Consider the following 19,924-nt stretch of genomic DNA (forward strand, 5'->3'; position numbering starts at 1 on the left):
CATGGTTGGTTAAGGCATACTGAGCAGGGCTAGAGGCTCTACAGTGAAATAAGATAGTAATCACTAACAAGGACAATAATGGACGAGGCATATTGATATTAGAGAGAAGCATGCGTAGCCAAGTGATCATATGGGTCCAGTGAGTGGTTGGGCTGGCTGGGGACACCGCGATTCAGACAGTTAGCAGGCCGGGGCTAATAAGCTAGCAGTTAGTAGGCCGGGGCTAACAAGCTAGCAGTTAGCAGACAGGGGCTAGCAGTTAGCAGACCGGGGTTAGCAAGCAAGCAGTTAGCAGACCGGGGCAAGCAAGCTAGCAGTTAGCAGACCGGGGCAAGCAAGCTAGCAGTTAGCAGACCGGGCAAGCAAGCTAGCAGTTAGCAGACCTGGGCAAGCAAGCTAGCAGTTATCAGACCGGGTCTAGCAAGCTAGCAGTTAGCAGACCGGGTCTAGCAAGTTAGCAGAAGGGACTTTGGGGGACGTCACGATGGAGGTAAGTCTGTTTTTGCCTCTTCGTGCGGTGACATCGATAGACCAGTCGTGGATTAGTAGGGTTCCAAGTAGCTATAGGTAGCTAGCAGGCCGCGGTTAGCAGAATGGGCCTTCAGCGGACTGAGGGGCCTGTTGGAATCCTCGGGCAGATTATGTCGGTATTCCAGTCGAATAGGATTGGCGGGGTTCCGTGCCCCATACCGGCAGTAGAAGGGGTCCGGATATTGTAGCCCAGGAGTGGGCTTCGGTGGTAGCCCAGGAGCCCTAGCTAGCTTCAGGCTAATTGGTGCTTGCTCCGGGATGGAAACGCTAGCCAGGAGTAGTCACCCGGGATTGCGGTTAGCTAGTTGCGAAGATCCAAATTAAAATGTTCAGAGTTTGCGGTAGGAATCCAGGGATATGGAGAGAAAAAAAATAGGTCCGTTATGCTCTGGTTTGAGTCACGTTGTATGAACTGGCGAGAGCTTTCCGAGCTAAAGGTTAGCTGATGACCGCTAGCAGTGGTTTGCTGACTGATAGCTGGTAGCTAGTTAGCTGACTAGCTTCAGTTGAGGGATTCCAGATCCGAAGTAAATAGAAATACTTTAGAAAATAAACAGATCCATGCCACATTGAGTGAGGCGGGTTGCAGGAGAGTATTTAGAAGTTGAGGTTCTCTCAGCCAATTATCAGTCATTTGTGTACTGTAGGTGCTGTAGTTGTTGAATGTTATTCCCTATTAGTGTGCTGAAAGTCTGTTGTCAATTTGTTTACAGTAAAATAGCATTGTATCTAGACAAACACAATTTAAAAAAAATTGTTTACTAAGGGTTGGTAACAGGCTGATTGGTCCGCTAGTTGAGCCAGTAAAGGGAGCTTTACTATTCTTGGGTAGCAGAATTACTTTTGCTTCCCTCCAGGCCTGAGGGCACACACTTTCTAGTAGGCTTAGATTGAATAGGAGTGGCAATATCGTCCACTATTATCCTCAGTAATTGTCTCAGTAAAGTTGTCAGACCAAGTGGCTTGTCATTGTTGATAGACAACAATACTTTTTCCACCTCTTCCACACTCACTTTACGGAATTCAAAATTACAATGCTTGTCTTTCATAATTTCATCAGTTATACTTGGATGTGTAGTGTCAGCATTTGTTGCTGGCATGTCATAATTAAGTTTGCTAATCATTAAAGTAATTGGCAATGTCAGTGGGTTTTGTGATGAATTGCCATTCAATGAATGATGGAGCTGAGTTTGCATTTTTGCCCAAAATGTAATTTAAGGTGCTCCAAAGCTTTTTACTATTATTCTTTATGTCATTTATCTTCGTTTCATAGTATAGTTTCTTCTTCTTTTTATTTACTTTAGTCACATGATTTTTCAATTTGCAGTACATTTGCCAATCGGTTGCAGAACTCGACTTATTTGACATTCCTTATGTCTCATCCCTCTCAACCATACCATTTTTCAATTCCTCATCTTTCCACGGGGATTTAACAGTTTTTACAGTCATTTTGTTAATGGGTGCAAGCTTATTAGTAACCGGAATACGCAATTTCATAAACGTTTCAAGTGCAGCTTCTGATTGTTCCTCATTACACACCACAGACCAACAAATATTATTTACATCAACTATATTAGGCCCAGCCTTTGGAACTTCGGTATTCCTAGATATGGCTACTATGTTGTGATCACTACATCTGATGGATTTGGACAATGCTTTAAAGCACATTTCTGCAGAATTAGTAAAGATGTGATCAATACATGTTGATGATTTCATTCCTGTGCTGTTTGTATCTACCCTGCTAGGTTAACTGATAAAGTAACCTGTACCAGGTTGCAGGTACTAGTTACAGTGTTGACCTTTTTCTTGAGTGGGCAGCTTGATGAAAGTGTAACGGTCATCGTGAACACAGGACCAAAACCCAGCGGGAATATGAATGCTCATCTTTTTTAATATTGAGAAAAGTGAACACTTACAAAATAAACAAAACAACGACTACACAGTTCCATAAGGCAAAGTAACTATACGGAAAACATCTACCCACAAAACCCAAAGGAAAAACAGGCTGCCTAAGTATGACTCCCAATCAGCAACAACGATATACAGCTGTTCCTGATTGAGAGTCATACCCAGCCGAAACAAAGAAATCCCAAACATAGAAACACGGACATAGAATGCCCACCCAAATCACACCCTGACCAACCCTAAATAGAGACATAAAAAGGCTCTCTCAGGTCAGGGTGTGACAGAAAGCCAGTCAATATTTAAATCACCCAGAAAATATACCTCTGTTGATATCACATACATTATCAAGCATTTCACACATGTTATCCAGATACTGACTGTTAACACTTGGTCATATATAGCAGCTTCCAACCTGAATGGACTTTTGGTGAGGCAGATTAACCTGTAGCCATATTACTTCAATAGTATTTCACATGAGATCCTCTCTTAGCTTTACAGAAATGTGGTTCTGAATATAAACGGCAATACCCCCACCTTTGGCATTTTTGTCGATGTTATAACCATGTATTGCTTCCACTGTATCATCAAAGCTATTATCTAAGTGAGTTTCAGAGATTGTCAGAATATGAATGTCATCTGTTACTAGCAAATTATTGATTTCATGAACCTTTTTTCTTAAGCTACATATGTTAACGAGGCTATTTCAGATTTGAGTTGAAATGTATTCCATTTTCAGTTTGCATCCCAATATTACAGGTTTTTAAAAATAACGTTTATGAATTATTAAGAACATTCCACCGATGAGGCCACTAGGTCATTTTACTGCAGGAAAGGAGTCTGATTTGACACTCTTTAAGCGGTGCAGAATGAGCAGCTACACTGCTTGGGGTGTAAATCTGTGGATTCGGAAAGTAGAAGTGCTCCTAAGTAGAATCGAACCCCCTTTTACTGTGACACGGCGTACAGTAATGGTAAACGGTTGGCCATGGTAAATAGCCGCGGTGAGAAAATCTGCCTACCTTGTGTAGAGACCAGCATTCCCGATTGAGTCCCTGCTATCTGGGATCCTTGGGACATCCATACCCCACTGAAGTTGAAATGTAAAATGTTTAAGGTTAGGGTAAGGCTAGGCATTAAGGTTATGGTTTATTGTAGTGAGGCCCCAAGGAACCCGGATAGCACCGGCCATCCCGGTTGTGGTCAGCTCGAATGTTGTCATTAAAACATTGTTTGATTTGTTGACAAGATGAAGATACTCATTGGTCAACCATACACGGCGGCAGCTCAAGACTTCAGCTAATAAAATTGTTTGGCACTTCAAACGTCGAGCCAGCGGCGCCGCTCACGCTAGCGAGTACCACTGCTTGCGTTTTGCCGCCCATCTCCCATTGAAGCCTATCACGGTAGCGAGCACCACTGCTTGCGTTTTGCCGCCCTTCTCCCATTGAAGCCTATCATGGTAGCGAGCACCACGAACCGTGCCACTTGCAAAACTGCTTGTGTTTTGCCATCCGCCGCCCTACTCCCATTGAAGTCAATGATACCTTTGACGCTCACCGCGGCCCGTCTTTAAACGCCTTTAAAGGGCCACAGAAGTGGAAGTGCTCCTGAGTAGAATGGACCCCCGTTTACTGGAACATAATGTACAGGAAATTGTGTACGGTGCAATATGTATGTTCAATGTAACACTGAAGCCTTCCATCATTAGTTAGGGTTTATAACAGACAGTAGATAGGGTAGTTGTTCAAAGTGAAATGTTCTTGTTAATGTGTCTCTCTTTTTAATCCATGAGCTAGAGGGGTCGGTCGGGCTCACTTGGGCCAACCATGTCACGTGGCAATTGTTTTGAAGTATTATGTCCCTAGAGTTGGAAAATGTATGATAGCCGTGCAGCAATGGTAGCTTGTTGTGAAATTTTTAGATATGACTGCACTTTTAGAGCTAGAAACACAAGCATTTCGCTACACCCGCAATAACATCTGCTAAACACGTGTATGTGACAAATAACATTTGATTTGCTTTTGATTAGAAAAGCACAAACATAGAACATAGAAATGGGTTATTTGAAAAGCACAAACTTAAAATGTCCATCACATACCCTAGAGGTCAAAGGTCAAAGTTCTGTTGACCTGAACATTCCTGAAAATGTGTCTGATGGATTGCTGTGAATCTTTCCAATGGTATATGATTAAAGTGTACAAGTGAGCAATAACTTGTTGTATACTGACATTGTTTGTCAATGAATGGGATGGAGGGATGAAAGAAATAGTGATAACACACAGAAAGCTACTATTGATGAACTGGTATCACACATTTTCCAACTCTAGGGACATAGACCTTCAAAAAAATCACTATGAGACATTGTCGGCCTAAGTGAGAGTGACAGCCCAAATCTGGGGGTCTGGCTCATGGACAATTGAATTTAATTATGTTCATTTTAATATATCTGCACTGCAATTCAGTTTTATTGGAACCTGTGAAAGTGCTCCTTTGTGGCACCCATTGTGGCACATGTATTTTTGTAAATAAAACGAATCTATTTAATATGCAAATATTGAATACATCTGACTGGCAGAACAATGGGACAGAACAATGGGATATAAACGTGTTTTCTAAAGTGGATTATTATAAGTATATTATTATTCATAATAGTAGCATTATAAATAATGTTTTATATTTAAATTAGGCCTACTGTTGTTACCATAATTACTATCTAGTAGGGCCTATTATTGCTGTTAACAATATTGTCAGTGCTATAATATTATTTGTGCTTTTATGGCTACTAACTATTTCCTTTTCCAAAATTCAAAGTCTGCTAATATTTCCAACATATTTTAATCGAATTTTGACAAATTGTATTTTTTTTACCGTCTTTATTATGTGACTTTTATTTTGAAGGAGTATCGCCGAGGTCACTTATTCCTGGTCGGTATTGCCTATTCTTGCTGGTAACACTGTGCACCTGCTCCCGGTATTTTACAGGGATGCGCACTTCTTATTATTCATCGGTGTGCGCACTGTGGCTGTCTGTAGCGTATGTCGCCCTCTTTCCCCAAGGAGACTGACGGACCGATGACGTCGTTTAACAATTTCAGCACCATGGACAGATCAACACTGCCATCCACGCAAAGCCCACCAAACATAATCAGCATGGGCATAGCATAATTAATCTATGATGTAGCAAAGTATCAATATAGCCTATTTATAAATACAATGTTTACATAGAATGTATTTCTATTTCTTACAGAATATCGGTAAGAGAGAGCACACAAAGCCTAGGGCGAAATTCTGTTGAGGTAGATCGCCGCTGAGTGGTGCATGCGCGTCAGTGCAAGGATCCCCTAGCGTATTCTGAGAAGAGATCATCCCTCGGTGCTGCGTGGTAGAGAGTTGAGTATAGCTGTAGAGGAGAGTGAGGAGAGGAGAAGCGTTCTGTGTAGAGGGGACACCGGGGAAGCGTAATCAATGAGGGTGCAAGCAACATTTATATAGAAGGCGGATTCCAAACGTTGAAACACCCTCATAACGGAAGGGTGATAAAGGGGGGACAAGCGCTCGGTTCCGAGGGAGAACGCTTTCCCTCATTTGTTTCTACTAAAAAGGAGGGACCGATTCCCTTGCAATCATGGGGAACCGGGGGATGGAAGACCTTATTCCTCTTGTGAATAAAATGCAAGATGCCTTCTCGGCCATCGGTCAAAATTCCCAGTTGGATCTGCCTCAAATCGCTGTGGTCGGTGGGCAGAGTGCAGGGAAAAGCTCGGTGTTGGAGAACTTCGTTGGGAAGTAAGTGGTTTTGTGTTTCTGTACGCAAATGCATCCCTCCATGATCAAAGCCTCCTAGGCTGCAATCGTTCTTACACACCTATCTAGACCCAGCCCCCCCCCCCCCCCCCCCCCCCCCCCCCATCCCTTGATTTACAGCCATTGAGATCCATTGGATAACCTCACAATTATATCGAATGTATTAAATTAAGAAGAGTTGATGAAATTGCTGCCTTGAATCACCAGTCCCTCCTCTTCACGCATAATACATTTAAACAGCTTATTTGGTTACATAAAACCTTCCATGTGCTAATTGCTGCATTATATGCATTGGCAGAATAGAATACCAAACCAAAATGGACGTTGGATTTTGTTGTTAGTGCTCCCTATTATACAATTATTGTATTTAAGCTTAAACAATAATAATTGAAATCATTATTGGACAATTATGTATTTCCTCTATGATGTTATTCTAATATTTGTCATAGTACAAGTATACAGTAGATATAAAATAATCTCCCAACATTTTGCATTTCCTTTGATAATACATATTGGAGGTTTCCAGTTCTTGTGATTAAAGACATCATAATGTACCGGTCTAATGGGGTTGAATACGGTATGCATTTCCCCCCATCCTCTCGTGGGCTCTTCCACTTCACGCTCAGGTCGCATAGCGCATTGAAGGCCACTGCCCAATATTTTGTAGGCACCTTGTAAACACACAATTCCAACAAGAAAGCCTAATTGTGTGGTTGTTTCTCAGACAGGGTTGCCATTTTGTCGTTCATAAACTAAACACAGACCACAGAGGATAGATTGTATGTGTATCTGACCTTCAGTCATTTAGGGATTAGGGTACACTTAATGTGAGATATGAATGAATACATAACATTAATTATGTCATAGTCCCTGTCACAACTGTCACGGTGTCGATGATGGATAAACCACATTTCTCTGGGGACACAACCCCGCTATGCTGCAGTATGACCTTGCGAAAATACACGGAGAGGAGAAGGAAGGGAGAGTCGCTTTGAGCCCTTCGATGTCGGCTCCCCATCCATCTGTTAGTGCTTAACTAGGCTGCTACACCCGCTCAGCACCGGGCGATACGATAAGTGACTGACTGATTGTCAGGCCTCCTTTGGCTGTTGCACATTTTGCAACACAATGCTTTGCTTTACTATACAAAATAACAGCCTACACATTTCTTTGTAATGTCAACGGGAACAGTTGGATGTCCTGGTCAATATTAATTATACGTGTTCTCAGCAGCATTGTCATCCTGACAAGTTTATACTGTAAGTGCCTGTGAAGATGCATACTGCAGTCTCGACGCAATGAATTGCCTGCTGACTAGCAGAATGTACCATCATGCAGTCTACTCTCCCTGACCAGCTGCACTGACGTCACCCGGGTCTTCCTAATCACACACTACTGCCGCACCCCCTCCCTGCTGTTTTCTTTTGTGTTCACACGCACGTACTCACGCACCACACACACACACACACACACACACACACACACACACACACACACACACACACAGACACACACACACACACACACACACACACACACACACACACTAAACTTGTTGTGTTTACTCACACATACACACATACACCCAAACATACACTACCGTTCAAAAATTTGTGGTCACTTAGAAGTTTCCTTGTTTTTGAAAGAAAAGCACATTTTTTGTCCATTAAAATAAGATCAAATTGATCAGAAATACAATGTAGACATTGTTAATGTTGTAAATGACTATTGTAGCTGGAAACGGCAGATTTTTTATGGAATATCTATTTAGGCGTACAGAGGCCCATTATCAGCAACCATCACTCAAGTGTTCCAATGGCACGTTGTGCTAGCTAATCCAAGTTTATCATTTTAAAAGGCTAATTGATCATTAGAAAACCCTTTTGCAATTATGTTAGCACAGCTGAAAACTGTTGTCCTGATTAAAGAAGCAATAAAACTGGCCTTCTTTAGACTCGTTGAGTATCTGGAGCATCAGAATTTGTGGGTTCGATTACAGGCTCAAAATGGCCAGAAACAAAGGACTTTCTTCTGAAACTCGTCAGTCTATTCTTGTTCTGAGAAATGAAGACTATCCCATGCGAGAAATTACATACATACATACATATATAAATACATACATGCATACATACTGTACATACACAATGCATACACAATGCACATGTGTTTGCACACTCTCTCACTGTCTACCCTACTCTCCCTCTCGCAATAATTTAATTCTCTCTTTCTACTGGGGCCCTACTCTAATCTGTTGGCCTTCATTAAGCTGCTTGCTGTTTATCCTTTTGACTTTTAATAGAATCTGTCAGCGTGTAGAATGGAGGTGGCTCATAGTGTGGATGCAGACAGAGACACCGCCTGTTTGGACATGTGGACAGAGGACCGTTCTGTTGGCACTGGGGTTTCCTAAAGAACTAGGAGACCATCTGACCATGTTTTGTCAGTCCACTCCCTCCCTTGACCCCATGGTGACATCATTGGCTTTACAGGGAACTGTAGAAACACTGAGAGATTAAAGCAAAGAGAGAAAGCGAAATAGCGAGACTCAGGCCACAGTTATTATGAAAGTGTGTAAATGCAGAGAGATGGAGAGAGAGAGAGTGAGAGGGAGATGCAGAGTTTCAGGCCACAGAGTCTTATGAAAGTGTGTAAACGCTTTACTTAACATCTGTCATAAGAAGTACAAAATAACAATAATTACATGATATAGGATGTAAACAGTGATGAGAGTTGGTAACTGACTTTACACAGCCATGACAACAATCTTAGCATTTTGCTGATCCCAATTCTGAGTTTCATATTGCATTGAGATATACTGTAGAGGCACATTTCCTATTTAGAATTCGTCATTCCTTAAAGTATTTCCTCGATGTGATGACTTGCAGGCAGATGTAAAATGACACGATTCATCAAACAGTTGTTATAACACCTGTGGCAAAGCAATTAACGTTTTGTCCTGAATACAAAGTGTTTCCCTTATGTTTGGGGCAAATCAAATACAACGCATTACTGAGTACTACTCCTCATATTTTCAAGCATAGTGGTGGCTGCATCATGTTATGGGTATGCTTGTAATCATTAAGGACTGGGAAGTTTCATGATAAAAAAGAAACGGAATTGAGCTAAGCACAGGGAAAATCCTAGAGGGAAACCTGGTTCAGTCTGCTTTCTACCAGACACTGGGAGATTAATTCACCTTTCAGCAGGACAATAACCTAAAACTATAATGACACAAGGCGAGACCCAGATGCTGACAAAGGAGGCAGATGGTTGGAGTCTTACAAATCAAATCAAATCAAATGTATTTATATAGCCGTTCTTACATCAGCTGATATCTCAAAGTGCTGTACAGAAACCCAGCCTAAAACCCTAAACAGCAAGCAATGCAGGTGTAGAAGCACGGTGGCTAGGAAAAACTCCCTAGAAAGGCCAAAACCTAGGAAGAAACCTAGAGAGGAACCAGGCTATGAGGGGTGGCCAGTCCTCTTCTGGCTGTGCCGGGTGGAGATTATAACAGCACATGGCCTAGATTGTCAAATAATAATAATCATAGTAGTTGTCGAGGGTGCAACAAGTCAGTAACACGAGAGTAAGTGTCAGTTGGCTTTTTCATAGCCGATCTTTGAGAGTATCTCTACCACTCCTGCTGTCTCTAGAGAGTTGAAAATAGCAGGTGTGGGACAGGTAGCACGTCCGGTGAATAGGTCAGGGTTCCAGCAGGTCTGGGACAACAGGTCTGGGACAGGTAGCATGTCCAGTGAACAGGTCAGGGTTCCATAGCTGCAGGCAGAACAGTTGGAACTGGAGCAGCAGCACGGCCAGGTGAACTGGGGACAGCAAGGAGTCATCAAGCCAGGTAGTCCTGAGGCATGGTCCTAGGGATCAGGTCCTCCGAGAGAGAGAGAAAGAAAGAGAAAGAGAGAATTAGAGAGAGCATATTTAAATTCACACAGGACACCGGAAAAGACAAGAGAAATACTCCAGATGTGACAGACTGACCCTAGCCCCCCGACACATAAACTACTGCAGCATAAATACTGGAGGCTGAGACAGGAGGGGTCAGGAGACACTGTGGCCCCATCCGATGAAACCCCCGGACAGGGCCAAACAGGTAGGATATAACCCCACCCACTTTGCCAAAGCACAGCCTCCACACCACTGGAGGGATATCTCCAACCACCAACATACCATCCTGGGACAAGGCCGAGTATAGCCCACAAAGATCTCCGCCACGGCACAGCCCAAGGGGGGGCGCCAACCCAGACAGGAAGACCACGTCAGTGACTCAACCCACTCAAGTGACGCACCCCTCCCAGGGACGGCATGGAAGAACACCAGTAAGCCAGTGACTCAGCCCCCGTAATAGGGGTAGAGGCAGAGAATCCCAGTGGAAAGAGGGGAAACCGGCCAGGCAGAGACAGCAAGGGCGGTTCGTTGCTCCAGCCTTTCCGTTCACCTTCACACCCCTGGGCCAGACTACACTTAATCATAGGACCTACAGAAGAGATGTGTCTTCAGTAAAGACTTAAAGGTTGAGACTGAGTCTGCGTCTCTCACATGGGTAGGCAGACTATTCCATAAAAATGGAGCTCTATAGGAGAAAGCCCTGCCTCCAGCTGTTTGCTTAGAAATTCTAGGAACAATTAGGAGGCCCGCGTCTTGTGACCGTAGCGTACGTGTAGGTATGTACGGCAGGACCAAATTGGAAAGATAGGTAGGAGCAAGCCCATGTAATGCTTTGTAGGTTAGCAGTAAAACCTTGAAATCAGCCCTTGCCTACAGCCAGTGTCGGGAGGCTAGCACTGGAGTAATATGATCCAATTTTTTGGTTCTAGTCAGGATTCTAGCAGCCGTATTTAGCACTAACTGAAGTTTATTTAGTGCTTTATCCGGGTAGCCGGAAAGTAGAGCATTGCAGTAGTCCAACCTAGAAGTAGCACAGGCATGGATACATTTTTCTGCGTCATTTTTGGACAGAAAGTTTCAGATTTTTGCAATGTTACGTAGATGGAAAAAAGCTGTCCTTGAAACAGTCTTGATATGTTCTTCAAAAGAGAGATCAGGGTCCAGAGTAACGCCGAGGTCCTTCACAGTTTTATTTGAGACGACTGTACAACCATCCAGATTAATTGTCAGATTCAACAGAAGATCTCTTTGTTTCTTGGGACCTAGAATAAGCATCTCTGTTTTGTCTGTGTTTAAGAGTAGAATGTTTGCAGCCATCCACTTCCTTATGTCTGAGACACAGGCTTCTAGCGAGGGCAATTTTGGGGCTTCACCATGTTTCATTGAAATGTACAGCTGTGTGTCATCCGCATAGCAGTGAAATTTAACATTATGTTTTCGAATGACATCCCCAAGAGGTAAAATATATAGTGAAAACAATAGTGGTCCTAAAACGGAACCTTGAGGAACACCGAAATTTACAGTTGATTTGTCAGAGGACAAACCATTCACAGAGACAAACTGATATCTTTCCGACAGATAAGACCTAAACCAGGCCAGAACTTGTCCATGTAGACCAATTTGAGTTTCCAATCTCTCCAAAAGAATATGGTGATCGATGGTATCAAAAGCAGCACTAAGATCTAGGACAATGTTACAATGTTACAATGTTACAATGTTTACAATCTTACAATGTTTATTAATCCAAAAAGAGTAGGCAAGAGAATGGTTGTGGACAGGCAAAAAGGTCAAAACCAGATCAGAGTCCAGGAGGTACAGAGTGGCAGACATGCTCGTGGTCAAGGCAGGCAGAATGGTCAGGCAGGCGGGTACAAAGTCCAGAAACAGGCAAGGGTCAAAACTGGGAGGACTAGAAAAAGGAGAATGCAAAAAGCAGGAGAACAGGAAAACCGCTGGTTGACTTGGAAAACATACAAGACGAACTGGCACAGAGAGACAGGAAACACAGGGATAAATACACTGGGGAAAATATGCGACACCTGGAGGTGGTTTAGACAATCACAGGGACAGGTGAAACAGATCAGTGCGTGACAAAAACACAAGGCCAAATCTACATTGGAGTTACTTACCAAGAAGTCTGTGAAGTGGCCGAGTTACAGTTTTGACTTAATTCTGCTTGAAAATCTATGGCAAGACCTGAAAATGGTTTTCCACTAATGATCAACAACCAATTTGACAGAGAATCATTTTGAAAAGAATGGGCAAATTTTTCCCAATCCAGATGTGGAAAGCTCTTCTAGACTTACCCAGAAAGACTCACAGTTGTAATCACTGCCAAAGGTGATTCTAACATGTATTTACTCAGGGGGTTGAATACTCAAGAAACTGTATATTAGTGCTTTATTTTCACATCTTTTCTTTTACAAATGTTTGAATTTCTCTTCCACTTTGACATTACATAGTATTTTCAGTAGATGAAATCAAAGTTTATTTGTCACGTGCGCCGAATACAACAGGTGTAGACCTTACAGTGAAATGCTTACTTACAGGCTCTAACCAACAGTGCAAAAAAAGGTATTAGGTGAACAATAGGTTAGTAAAGAAATAAAACCAACAGTAAAAAAAGACAGTGAAAAAAACAGTAGCGAGGCTATATACAGGCACCGGTTAGTCAGGCTGATTGAGGTAGTATGTACGTGTAGATATGGTTAAAGTGACTATGCATATATGATAAACAGAGAGTAGCAGTAGCATAAAAGAGGGGTTGGCGGGTGGTGGGTGGCGGGTGGCGGGACACAATGCAGATAGCCCGGTTAGCCAATGTGCTGGTTGGTTGGGCCAATTGAGGTAGTATGTACATTAATGTATAGTTAAAGTGACTATGCATATATGATAAACAGAGAGTAGCAGCAGCATAAAAGAGGGGTTGGGGGCATACTATGCAAATAGTCCAGGTAGCCATTTGATTTCCTCTTCAGGAGTCTTTTGGCTTGACAAAAAAGACAACTCTATTTTAATCCCACTTTGTAACAACAAAATGTGGAAAAAGTCAAGGGGTGTGAATACTTTCTCAAGGCACTGTAAATACTCCCCTAGATTTATGTCCATTGGTTGAAAGAAAGAAAACGTATTATTGCACGAGTGAGCCCATGGGTTCATCAGCAAGCGTGTTGGAATTGCCTTAGTGTGCTGAAGTGAATAGGTGACATTCCACACGCTTGCTAATAGTAAAGGAGGAGAGACTTGACGCTATGCTGATGAGGTAACATTATCAAATCAAATCAAATTTATTTATATAGCCCTTCGTACATCAGCTGATATCTCAAAGTGCTGTACAGAAACCCAGCCTAAAACCCCAAACAGCAAGCAATGCATGTGAAAGAAGCACGGTGGCTAGGAAAAACTCCCTAGGAAAAACTCCCTAGAAAGGCCAAAAACCTAGGAAGAAACCTAGAGAGGAACCAGGCTATGAGGGGTGGCCAGTCCTCTTCTGGCTGTGCAGGGTGGATATTATAACAGAACATGGTCAAGATGTTAAAATGTTCATAAATGACCAGCATGGTCAAATAATAATAATCATAGTAGTTGTCGAGGGTGCAACAAGCACATCCGGTGAACAGGTCAGGGTTCCATAGCCGCAGGCAGAACAGTTGAAACTGGAGCAGCAGCACGGCCAGGTGGATTGGGGACAGCAAGGAGTCATCATACCAGGTAGTCCTGAGGCATGGTCCTAGGGCTCAGGTCCTCCGAGAGAAAGACAGAAAGAGAGAAAGAGAGAATTAGAGAGAGCATAATGACACTACCATATCAATAAATACCTGTTATGCTGATGAGATAACATTATGACACTACCATATCAATAAATACCTGTTATGCTGATGAGGTAACATTATGACACTACCAAATCAATAAATACCTGTTATGCTGATGAGGTAACATTATGACACTACCATATCAATAAATACCTGTTATGCTGATGAGGTAACATTATGACACTACCATATCAATAAATACCTGTTATGCTGATGAGGTAACATTATGACAGTACCATATCAATAAATACCTGTTATGCTGATGAGGTAACATTATGACACTACCATATCAATAAATACCTGTTATGCTGATGAGGTAACATTATGACACTACCATATCAATAAATACCTGTTATGCTGATGAGGTAACATTATGACACTACCTTATCAATAAATACCTGTTATGCTGATGAGGTAACATTATAAACACTACCCTATAAATACCTGCTATGCTGATGAGTTAACATTATGACACTACCATATCAATAAATACCTGCTATGCTGATGAGGTAACATTATAAACACTACCCTATAAATACCTGTTATGCTGATGAGGTAACATTATAAACACTACCCTATAAATACCTGCTATGCTGATGAGGTAACATCATAAACACTACCCTATAAATACCTGCTATGCTGATGAGGTAACATTATAAACACTACCCTATAAATACCTGTTATGCTGATGAGGTAACATTATAAACACTACCCTATAAATACCTGCTATGCTGATGAGGTAACATCATAAACACTACCCTATAAATACCTGCTGTGCTGATGAGTTAACATTATGACACTACCATATCAATAAATACCTGTTATGCTGATGAGGTAACATTTTGACACTACCATATCAATAAATACCTGTTATGCTGATGAGGTAACATTATGACACTACCATATCAATAAATACCTGTTATGCTGATGAGGTAACATTATGACACTACCTTATCAATAAATACCTGTTATGCTGATGAGGTAACATTATAAACACTACCCTATAAATACCTGCTATGCTGATGAGTTAACATTATGACACTACCATATCAATAAATACCTGCTATGCTGATGAGGTAACATTATAAACACTACCCTATAAATACCTGCTATGCTGATGAGGTAACATTATAAACACTACCCTATAAATACCTGTTATGCTGATGAGGTAACATTATAAACACTACCCTATAAATACCTGTTATGCTGATGAGGTAACATTATAAACACTACCCTATAAATACCTGTTATGCTGATGAGGTAACATTATAAACACTACCCTATAAATACCTGCTATGCTGATGAGGTAACATTATAAACACTACCCTATAAATACCTGCTATGCTGATGAGGTAACATTATAAACACTACCCTATAAATACCTGCTATGCTGATGAGGTAACATTATAAACACTACCCTATAAATACCTGCTATGCTGATGAGGTAACATTATAGACACTACCCTATAAATACCTGCTATGCTGATGAGGTAACATTATAAACACTACCCTATAAATACCTGCTATGCAAGAAGTGGGCCGGTCCGGACGGTGAATGTGGAAATCTCGGATGATGTTGGGATCTAGAATGTCATCCACCAGAACCCAACACCGCTCCTCTGGACTGTACCCCTCCCAGTCCACCAGATACTGGATCCGACCCCCACGACGTCTGGAGTCCAGAATGATGCTTGTGACTGATCACCACATCAGCCACACTGACCCTCAACACGGGGGCCCCTCAGGGGTGCGTGCTTAGTCCCCTCCTGTACTTCCTGTTCACCCACAACTGTGTGGCCGCCCACGACTCCAACACCATCATTTAGTTTGCTGACGGCACAACGTAGTAGGCCTGATCACCGACGACGATGAGACAGCCTATAGGGAGGAGGTCCACAACCTCTCCCTCAATGTCAACAAGACAAAAGAGCTGATAGTGGACTACAGGAAACGGAGGGCCAAGCACGTCCCCATCCACGTCTACGGGGCTGTAGTGGAGCGTGTTGAGAGCTTCAAGTTCCTCGGTGTCCAGATCACTAAGGACCTATCATGGTCCAAACACACCAACACAGTCATCAAGAGGGCATGACAATGCCTCTTCCCCCTCAGGGAAAGAAACTTTAGCATGGGCCCTTAGATCCTCAAAAAGTTCTACAGCTGCACCATTGAGAGCATCTTGATTGGCTGCATCACTGCTTGGTATGGCAACTGCTTGGCATCCGATCGTAAGGTGCTACAAAGGGTATTGCGTATGGCCCAGTACATCACTGGGGCTGAGCTCTCTGCCATCCAGGACCTCTATACCAAGCGGTGTCAGAAGAAGGCCTGAAAATGTGTCAAAGACTCTAGCCACCCAAGTCATAGACTGCAAGCGGTACCGGAGCACCAAGTTCTACCCCCCCCCCCCCCCCCCCCCACCCCCCCCCCCCCCACCCCCCCCAAAAAACGAATATGTATATATTTTTAAATGTAATACACTGTAATACAATACATTTTATGTGAGACACAAAATGGCCTCCCAGTGTATTTCCTGGAAGCGACCGGGCCCCATATCTGTCAATCATGTACTGTTGGGCTCTGATTGGCATGCCGGAACTTTTGTTGTTTACAGCCATTGGCTGATTTCAGGGTAGAAGATGAGAGGTGTCGGAAATCTCTCTGTCCTTCCTCCTTCCCTCCTCTTCTCTACCCCCCGCCCCTCTCTCTCTCGCTCTCTCACTCACTCTCCATCTCTTCCCATGTTTAATTAGCACAGCAACACTAGACCTTGACTGGGCAGGGACCTACACTAGCTCGCAGACCCTGGCACAGAGACAGCCAGCTGGGGGACATGTAGCCCATACACAGGGTGGAGTTGCAATTAGGGCACTGATCCATGCCCATGTTTCCTTTTCTAGCCTTAATAATTAGAAACAGGACAGGTGGAGAAATCTGATCACAGACCAGTGTATAGGGGAGTACCACCACCACTATTACCGGATGATTCTATCCATTGGTGGTAATAGTCTACCTATATAAAGAATCCTATTGAAACCAGAGGACTTTAAAATATCAAACGGTGCATACCCGTGTTCAGTCTAACAAACAAAAATGGCCTCAAGGCAGGTTTCAAATCAATTGACTCATTTCTAATATGAAGGAAACTGCTGTCAGAACCAAACTGCAAAAACATGCATTTGGGCAGTATCAATAAAGTATCATTTAGAGGTGCAAGGTGGAGAACAGGGATTGTTCCACGCAGTGAACCGACAACAGCATCCACAAAGCTTCATTATTGAGAGTGCAGGAGGCAGGCGGTGTTCTGCCTACCAGACAAACAAACCAATGAATCATCATTCACCAGAAAGCTTGTAGTGGAGACCTCACACATACTGTTATCCTACCACGGTCGCCGCTAAGGGTAACCTAATGTACCTAAGGTACACGTGGGAACAGACACCAGTTACAAACATCATGGTGCGATGCCTCCGACAGTTGCTATTGCAATGATTAGTTGAATTTGTCCCTGTTATTTTATATGTCCTTATCAGATGAACACGGGTTGGTTGCTGGCTGTTTGGTGTACAGAGCCTGTACTTTCCTCTGAGGATGCTTTCAGGACCTAGGAGAGCTCTTCAGAGGAATACCACAATACAGATGCAGGGTCTTAATTTGAGCCAGTTTGCTACAGCAGGAAAATAATCCTACAGCAACAGGAAATGCACATTATTATGTGGATTATAATTAATGGCCATTTTTGTAGGGATTTCAAGTCTGAAATTTAAAAGTGGAAATTACAAACTTCAGAAGCTTTTTTAAACCTCACACTACAAGTTTTAAAGTTCTCTTGCAACAGGGCGATCAAATTAAGATCCTACATCTGTACAGCAGACCCAGAATAACAACTCAGTCAGGGAATACTGTCATAGACTATCAGTTCGACCTCTGTCACCTAGGGGATTCAAGACCTTGCAACAAAACTTGTAAGTCTTTTAAGGTTAGGTTAAGATGAGCATGACTGAGCAAGTGATCTCTAGCCTTTGTCTTTTATGATCACTAGATAATAAATGACTGAATAATGGAAATAAGGTCAAGTATTGCTCTAGAAATATGAGCCTCGTCATCAGATTTCCAAATAAATTATTAATCGAAAGATATGAATATCTATTTCTCAGTTCACCACCAATTTCTACTGATGCAACTGTTCTAGGTCAAAGAAGTGCTTTTCTGCAGAGTGGATTGCACTGTTCTCTTCTGGAGAACCCAATTTGAGAACACACCTTTATTACAGTGCTGGTGCTTGCAGCATTTAGACTAGAATATGTAAAATGGTCTCTTCTGCTGCGTAGGCTTCCTCTCATTTGCTGACAAGGCAAAAATTAATCTCTACTGGTCCAATTGGAGAGACTATTATTGCAGGGCGGAATTACAGTATATTACATAATATGAAGAATGCAAAATGCAAGGGATTATCTGTATCCCCAACATGAGAAGGACAGTATGGGCTGTAGTATGGCCCGACTCTCTTTCTCTAATCCTATTTCTGGTCTATGCGAAGGAAGATATACTGTAGATAGATAGCCCTTTACTGACTGACACGAATAGATAATGGAAAACTCACTGGCTAGCACTGATGGGAAGTGTAGTCTACTTTGGTGATTTATTGATGATCATTGTTTTCCCTTTGAGATATTTATTACTGTATGTCACTTTATTTATCGTCTCGTTTCATTTATGTTGGCCTATTATTATTGGTGGAAGGTGGGCCTAGTCCTATAGTTGTCTATGCTTTGTTCACACTATTGCTTTTAGGATAACTGATAGAAGCAGTTGTATCATTTTTTGTTGCTTATGAAAGGATTCTGGTGAGAGAGGGTAAAATAAGCAAGAAAGTAGAAGATGGGGGGATAGAGACTAAGGAAAGAGTGAGAGGAAAGAAAGAGAGAGCGAGAGTGGAGCTGGGTTTGCTGCCTTTACACTGCTCAAAGGGATTACATTTAATCTGTGAGTCTACACACAGCTCACCAACAACCAGCACTCTCATTGGCTCCCGCCCTTACTTTAATCTGGGTGCACGCCATCGGCCAAGAACGAGCCGTTTGATTGGCCCTTTCACTACAATGACTGTAATCTGGAGGTGTACATGGCGACACAACAAGCAATCTCAGCCACTAAGGCTGTGGCCTGGGGGATAGTGAAATAGCTTTTTCTGGTTATCGTATTCATAGTGTGACTGTAATTGCTGCACACCATTGATCATGATTAGATTACAGCCTGTAGTCTGTACATTTACAGCTGATGAGTGATATTATGCATTGTTGGGAAGGGCCCGTAAGTAAGAATTTCACTGTTAGTCTACACCTGATGTTTACCAAGAATGTTACAAACAAAAATCTATTTTATTTTATTTATTAGACCAGGCCAAATACATTATCATTACTGGCAGGAGATCCACTGGTGTTATAGTTTAAAGCACTGTATGGCACTATCATTTTCACCCAGCTGGCTAAGTGTGTTGGAGCATGGAGTTATCAACACTAAGGTTGTGGGTTCAAGTCCCACCAGGACCATGTGTTTTGAATATGTGTTGATTCTAGGTCAGTTTAGATAAATGTATGTAATGTTATTGTGAACCTATCAGAGTGACTGTGTAAGAGAAAACAATGGAAAGGAAATGATCGGACTGTTATTGGAGTAAAGCTCATCGTGGTTCTGCTGTTCTTCCTCACAAAGCCTCTGTCTAAGAAGCTGAATGTCAGACAATGACAACGCCCTCTCAGGATTTCCACTAAGCAAGGCACAGTATATTCACGTGCATATAGGTATGCTTTGGAGTGTGTGTGTGTGTGTGTGTGTGTGTGTGTGTGTGTGTGTGTGTGTGTGTGTGTGTGTGTGTGTGTGTGTGCAGTAAATGTGTGTGAGTCAATGATGCTCTGCTGCAGATGCCTGGCAGGTTGTCAGTGCTGGACAGGTCTATTGGCCGTGTG

At 42.5% G+C, this 19,924-nt stretch overlaps 1 protein-coding gene across 12 annotated transcripts in view; it reads left to right on the plus strand.

Annotated features, from left to right (window-relative positions):
* The first annotated feature begins 5,498 nt into the window (after positions 1-5,498).
* dnm1a (dynamin 1a) overlaps positions 5,499-19,924 on the plus strand; it is an 85,136-nt gene continuing 70,710 nt past the window's right edge. For 9 of the 12 annotated variants that reach the window (XR_006757668.2, XR_006757667.2, XM_045689987.2 and 6 more), the window contains exon 1: positions 5,499-6,222. Coding sequence is in view for 10 of the 12 variants with exons in the window: in XM_045689987.2 (XP_045545943.1) it covers positions 6,062-6,222 (161 nt within the window). In the remaining 2 variants the exon portion in view is untranslated. The remainder of the gene's footprint in view (positions 6,223-19,924) is intronic. The other 3 variants (XM_045689986.2, XM_014128738.3, XM_014128731.3) reach the window with 2 other exon arrangements.

This window comes from Salmo salar, chromosome 11 (assembly GCF_965601325.2).
Source record: "Salmo salar chromosome 11, fSalSal1, whole genome shotgun sequence".
In the NCBI taxonomy this organism is placed as follows: domain Eukaryota; kingdom Metazoa; phylum Chordata; class Actinopteri; order Salmoniformes; family Salmonidae; genus Salmo; species Salmo salar.